This window comes from Rhagoletis zephyria, unplaced genomic scaffold (genome assembly GCF_001687245.7).
Source record: "Rhagoletis zephyria isolate East Lansing unplaced genomic scaffold, Rhagoletis_zephyria_1.1 Rzeph_scaffold_22443, whole genome shotgun sequence".
Lineage (NCBI taxonomy): Eukaryota > Metazoa > Arthropoda > Insecta > Diptera > Tephritidae > Rhagoletis > Rhagoletis zephyria.
In genome coordinates, this window is record NW_016179501.1 from 154 (window position 1) to 7254 (window position 7101).

Below are 7101 nucleotides of genomic sequence, written 5' to 3' on the forward strand. Positions count from 1 at the left end.
AATAATTTTGTTTTTTTTTCTGCTTCTTCTTCTATTTCTGTTCGTTTGCCTTTTTTAAATTCAATATGAGTAGTTATGATTTTTTTGTTGCTTTTTACACTTAAATTTATGCTTCGTTTGTTATTTAGAATGATATTAATTTTGCGATTTAATATTTATACTCGTAATATTTTTTTCACCAAAAAACGTTAAACAAAACGTTAAATTTTCTTTTTTTTTTTAATAATTTTCCCTAAAAGTTTTAAAAGAAATTTTCTTGACGCTTTGCAGCAACAAGAAAATTTCTTTTTCTCGCACTAAGTTAATTTTTTAGAATACAAAGATTAAATATTTCTAATGAAAAATTTATTTCAATTGATTTACTCATAAGGATGTTTTGTATGCGTATCCTAGTGGTGATGTGTACTACACACATACATATCTCTTATATGTATATACCAATAACGGGTTGTTGCTAAAAGCTCGTTTTTTTTTCTTTTCGCTTGACGTTGTAATTCCTGCAATGCTTTTCTTATTCGAGGTATGTATTTGTATTTTCACTGCAATTAATTGCCAATTCCGGCAAGCGGTGTCGATCAGTGCCAGGCGAATAGGCAATGCGTGAAAAGTAGGTATCCAGTGGAGACAATAATGCTGCCAATCATAACTGGAAAGCCGACCCTATGGAAAAAGTGATATATATATTTGTTTTAATTCTTTAAATAAATTAATAGTCAGTGTTGCCAACTTACTTGAAAAATTCGAGAAAAGTGAATTTGTAGCCATGCTGTTCGGCTACACCTGCGCAAACGACATTCGCTGAGGCGCCGATTAGCGTGCCATTGCCTGTGGAAAAATATGGAAATACATATAAGTGTTAACAGTCAAATATAATGAGTAGAAAGTTGAAATGATGGCGGTTAAGGAAACTAACCGAATTGGATTGATAAATTTATGGGGAAGATTGAAAAATGTTATCGCCGATCGCAGTTTATTAAAGTACTCGTACTCTAAGAATGAGCCGCTTTTCCAATTTCCGTCAATGCAATCTCATGGACCTTGTCAATATTTCTCAGGCTTAGGATAAACTAGCAAATAGCCGGCTTGCTTAGTAACGCCTTAGTTTGGGTTCGAGGGTCATTGTGCAGGTATTCGAGCAGCGGGTGTTGAGGTCATTTCATCTCACGATACTCCATTCAGCTGACACAGTAAGGGTAATGAATGATATTCAGTCTTACCGCATTTTTAGCTATCAGCCATGAACAGTTAAAACTCCCCCAGTGGCGAGAGATGTGACTTGCTTGGTCTGAAGTAGAGATGGGCATGAAACTAAATATTAAGACCAGATTCCCTTATCCACAAATCAAATATTTAAGTCCCGAGCCCGCTCATTCCGACGTTTTTCAGAATTTTACCGCGGGTCCCGTGCGTCCCGAAATCTATCACCCAGGTTAATTTACATGTCTTTCAAATCAATTTTCGTTTTCTCTCAATAAAACATAAAAAGTGCCTATTTCATAAAACGTTTTTAATGAAGATTTTCTGAATTTGTGGAGGTCGCGGCTTTTATTGGGACAGTCGGGAACGGATTTTGGTCACGCCCTGGCCGCAAAATTTGTTAGGACCTTCATGATGGGTTCCACGGGTCCCTATATCCCGCGCCCGTCTCTATTATGAAGACCACTCTAGACCGACTCCGATCTAATCGTGGCCTGAAGGGTTAATCCACCTTGCATTCCAAGGTCTTGGCCCAGCGCATGCCGAGCTGACCAAACCCCATGAGCGGACCAAACCCCACTGGGTCCAAAGGAAGTTCGGCAACGCAGTTCTTATCAACCCCATCGGTGAAACGAAAATAACCAAAAAGGGGAGTAATCTCCTGCAACGGTTTTCCAGCAGAGATCTTTTCCTGGCATAAATATGAGCACTTGCCCTTAGCTGAGAACCCCTGGCTTCACGCCATTTAGTAGAACTTATACCGGATTTGAAGAACACATCAGTTTAAACTATTCATCTTTTGCAAGGCTGCGGTCTAAGCATTGCGTCTTGGCACACGGCTATATAACAAGATCTTCAAAATCCACAAAGGGTTTCGAACAGTACCAAAAAAAAAAAANTTTGAAATGATGGCGGTTAAGAAAACTAACCGAATTGGATTGAGGGATTTATGGGAAAGATTGAAAAATGTTATCGCCGATCGCAGTTTATTAAAGTACTCGTATTCTAAGAATGAGCCACTTTTCTAATTTACGTCAATGTAATCTCATGGACCTTGTCAATATTTCTCAGGAGTAGGATAAACTAGCAAATAGCTGGCTTGCTTAGTAACGCCTTAGTTTGGGTTAGAGGGTCATTGTGGTGCCTTTAAGAGGGGAACGGAAAAGGTACAGAAAGGAGGGAAGAATGTAAGCAGAGGGAGTGATGGAGGAATACACATAAGACTTCTTGTAAGAAAAACGCTCATCGGGAATGTCGAAAAAGTGGAACGCGATGTGCTTGAACCCAAGGCTCGTAGAGGCAAGGCATTCGAGCAGCGGGTGTTGAGGTGATTTCATCTCACGATCCTCCATTCAGCTGACACAGTAAGGGTAATGGATGATATTCAGTCTTACGGCATTTTTAGCTATCACGCAATGAACAGTTAGATGGTAGTAGAGATGGGCATGAAACTAAATATTCAATCCAGATTCCCCTATCAAATTTGTATGTCCGGAATCCGCTCATTCCGTCGTTTTTCATAACTGTACCGCAGGTCCCGTGGGACCCGAAATCTATCACCGAGGTTAATTTACATGTCTTTAAAATCAATTTTAAATAATAAATCCGATTAGTTTTTTTAACTTCACTGTACGTTTTCGCCTCAATAAAACATAAAAAAAGTGCCTATTTCATAAAACGTTTTTAATGAAGATTTTCTGAATTTGTGGAGGTCGCGGGTTTTATTGGGAGATTCGGGAACGGATTTTGGTCACGTCCTGGTCGAAAAATTTGTTAAGACCTTCCCGATACCGCCCATCCCGGCCATTTTGAAATCAGTATCGTGAGTTGCGCGGGTCCCTATATCCCGCGCCCGTCTTTATTATGAAGATCACTCTGGACCGACTCCGATCTAATCGTGGCCAGAAGGGTTAATCCCCTTGCATTTCAAGGTTTTCCCCCAGCGCATGCTGAGCTGACCAAACCCCATGAGGTCGGAGTTCATTTACATAACGGTTTAAGAAATAAAGGACAGGATGCGTCCTTTATATAGAAAAAAGTTTTAAGGACAGATGGGTAAAACAGAGGACTGTCCCTTCAAATAAAGGATGGATGGTAACCGCATGTATAATGCATTCCTCTCAGAAGGAATCTTTTTCGGTAGATGGAAGTGGTAGCAGTTGGTTTTAAACAGTTAAGCCAAAGGTATTCCGACCTCAGTTCGTGCCTGATATAACAAGGAAACTATTCGAATGACTACTAAAATCTCATCACCAGAAGCAACTGATATTGCCGGAGGACTATCGTTCAGGCAGCACGGCTTCAGAGCCGGCGTCAAATTGAACCATCGGAGCCGGAATACAAAATGGTAGTACTATTAGCAACTATTGACGAAAGAAATGCGTTCAACAGACCAAAATCTCTAGAATGCAATTCATTTTGGAAGCTCGCAAGGGAATTAGCCAGGCCATTATTCAAATGCTAGCATCCAACCGGTGGGTGAGAAATATATAGTTCTGTTTCTCATAAATATACCACTCGGAATCGAATACGGTTTTAGCCCAGGCTGAAATTCTCTGCACAAATAGAGTAAGCTTTGGAATCCCCACAATGCAAGAGGGAGCTACCCTGTCAACTAAACTTTCGGTATTATTTTATGGATAAGATATCTTAAAGCTATGTAAGTCTTCGCCTGCGAATAATAACCTCAAATCACCGAACCACAGCTCGTCGAGTCAGCTCTGCGTACACAAAATTGTCCGGGCATACTGATCAAATTATAAGGGCCACGACTGCCATAGAATAGATAGCTAAGCAAGGTATAGCCATTTGGATCTTACAAAGTGAAAGAGAATTGGAATAATAGTCCAATAAAAGAAACAATCGGTGGACGGCTAGACTTACGCCAACAGCGGAACACTGGATCCACAAGAAGTTCGGCAAAGCCAACTATTACATCACGCAGTTCTTATCAAGCCCATCGGTGAAACGAAAATAACCAAAAAGGGGAGTAATCTCCTGCAACGGTTTTCCAGCAAAGATTTTTTCCTGGCATAAATCTAAGCACTTGCTCTAAGCTGAGAGCACCTGGCTCCACGCCATTTAAGTAGAACTTATACCGGATTGAAGAACACATCAGTTTAAACTATTCATCTTTTGTAAGGTTGCGGTCTAAGCATTGCGTCTTGGCACACGGCTATATAACAAATTCTTCCAAATCCACAAAAGGTTTCGAACAGTACCAAAAAAAAAAAATCAAGGAATCTAAAAAGGACACAAAATCCTTGACCATAGTGTTTAGAATTCGTGAGGTTCGAAAAATTTAGTATATAGAAAAAGTGGAAACACAACAAAAAAAATGAAACCAACCCCCAGGAAGCTAGTGCTTATACATATAATATTCCGTTAGGTACTTACCACCCAAACAAGCGCCCAAGGCCAAAGCCCAAACAAGTGGTTGCAGTGGCAAATTCAACGCAGAATTTTCGGCCAAAGAAATTGTGATTTTCACCATCATCGTTGTTAGTGGAATATTGTCAACAAATGCAGAGGTTATGGCTGAAACCTAAACAAAAAAAAAAAAAGAAAAACAAGATGCAATTACGAGAGATCAAAATCACTCAAATTGCTATACGTACCCAAAGTATAATTAAAACCGCCACCATTAGGCGAGAACCTTCGCTCACGCCCAAAATAATGCTTTCTGTCATTTGGCCAATCCATTCTATGAGACCCAATTCGGATAGAGCTTCCATAAGTATGAATAGAGCGGCGAAGAAAAGCAACGTANCCGTTAGGTACTTACCACCCAAGCAAGCGCCCAAGGCCAAAGCCCAAACAAGTGGTTGCAGTGGCAAATTCAACGCAGAATTTTCGGCCAAAGAAATTGTGATTTTTACCATCATCGTTGTTAGTGGAATATTGTCAACAAATGCAGAGGTTATGGCTGAAACCTAAACAAAAAAAAAAGAAAAACAAGATGCAATTACGTTAGATCAAAATCACTCAAATTGCTTTACGTACCCAAAGTATAATTAAAACCGCCACCATTAGGCGAGAACCTTCGCTCACGCCCAAAATAATGCTTTCTGTCATTTGGCCAATCCATTCTATGAGACCCAATTCGGATAGAGCTTCCATAAGTATGAATAGAGCGGCGAAGAAAAGCAACGTAGACCACTCGACACGCGCCAATATTGCTTCCATATCCTCAATATCGGCTAGGATGAGCAGAAATATGGCACCCAAGAGAGCAGTCCAACCCAACGAGAGGCGCTGTAATTCGGGCACTGAGTGCAGGAAAAACAAGCTTATCACGAAGACGAGAGCAAATGAGCATTTTATGAGCAGTGACTTGTTGCGAATGGGATACTGCGAAAGAGGAAGAAGAGAAAAAGTTAAATTAGTTTTGTGAAAAGAAAAAAATATTAAAAAAAAATAGCTCCTACCTTCGCCTGCAGCTGCGTCAGTGTTTGTTTGTAGTTGGGCGCNTTCGACACGCGCCAATATTGCTTCCATATCCTCAATATCGGCTAATATGAGCAGAAATATGGCACCCAAGAGAGCAGTCCAACCCAACGAGAGGCGCTGTAATTCGGGCACTGAGTGCAAGAAAAACAAGCTTATCACGAAGACGAGAGCAAATGAGCATTTAATGAGCAGTGACTTGTTGCGAATGGGATACTGCCAAAGAGGAAGAAGAGAAACAGGAAAATTAGTTTTGTGAAAGGAAAAAAAAATAAAAATAAAAAAAATGGCTCCTACCTTCGCCTGCAGCTGCGTCAGTGTTTGTTTGTAGTTGGGCGCCGGTTCGCCAGCCTCCGAGACACGTTTCTTCAAGCTATGCTTCAGGCGATTCACCTTCTTCATCAGCGTTTGCCGCACAATTTCTTCGTCCTTCGAATAGGCCGAAAGACTTTGAGCTGCGCGCTTCCACACGTGAATCTCGTGACGCAGCTCCTCCACCTCGGGCGAGTCTTTGAATTGTAAATCGTTTGTATTGCGGAACTTAAAACGTAACTGCACATAGGTCTGTATCATCACCAATATCACGCCGGGCAGCATATGCAGCGTGAAGATGGCAAAATTGACACCCTGCGTTCGGAAGAAAAGACACCATAAGTATCATAGTTAGATTTACAGGGCAGAGAGACAAAAGTCTTCCCTAAGAAAATTCTCAATTCTGGCAAAAATATTGAAAGCTATTTTCCATATGGTATTACCAATACATACGTTTCTTGCAATGAAATTATTCGAAGCAATTATCACATTCGGCGGATCGCCTACGGGCGTCAGCGCACCACCGATATTCGAATAGATCACCATGCACATCAGTATAGGCACCGGATTCAGCGACATCACCTCACAGAGGCGTATAGTGACTGGTGTCATCAGCAACACCGTCGTCACATTGTCCAGAAAAGAGGAGAGCACCGCCGTAAATAGACATAGGCAATTGATAAGCGGCCAAATATGTCCGTTCGTAATCTGTAAAGCACATAAAATGGGAGTTATACTTATATACTTAGTCAGAAACTCAATTGCTTTCCCGTCTTTCATTCCACCTCCCTCCCACTCACCTTATAAGCATACACAGCCAAATAATCGAAGATGCCAGTCTCCGAGAGTATAGCCACCAATATCATCATGCCAAAGAGCAGCAGNTTGCACATAGGTCTGTATCATCACCAATATCACACCGGGCAGCATATGCAGCGTGAAGATGGCAAAATTGACACCCTGCGATCGGAATAAAAGACACCATAAGTATCACAGTTAGATTTACAGGGCAGAGACAAAAGTCTTCCCTAAGACAATTCTCAATTCTGGCAAATGTATTGAAAGCTATTTTCCATATGGTATTACCAATACATACATTTCTTGCAATGAAATTATTCGAAGCAATTATCACATTCGGCGGATCGC

The 7101-nt window shown here is 40.9% G+C and overlaps 1 protein-coding gene across 1 annotated transcript; it reads right to left on the minus strand.

The window, feature by feature from the left end:
• Positions 1 to 334: 334 nt before the first annotated feature.
• On the minus strand, positions 335 to 6833 carry LOC108381403 (P protein-like; the record flags this gene model as incomplete). Its single annotated transcript, XM_017637820.1, has 7 exons — positions 335 to 660; positions 732 to 825; positions 4982 to 5129; positions 5200 to 5547; positions 5941 to 6270; positions 6409 to 6663; positions 6756 to 6833. Coding segments are annotated over 7 exons (1338 nt in total), but the record flags the coding sequence as incomplete, so codon positions are not given.
• Positions 6834 to 7101: the final 268 nt, after the last annotated feature.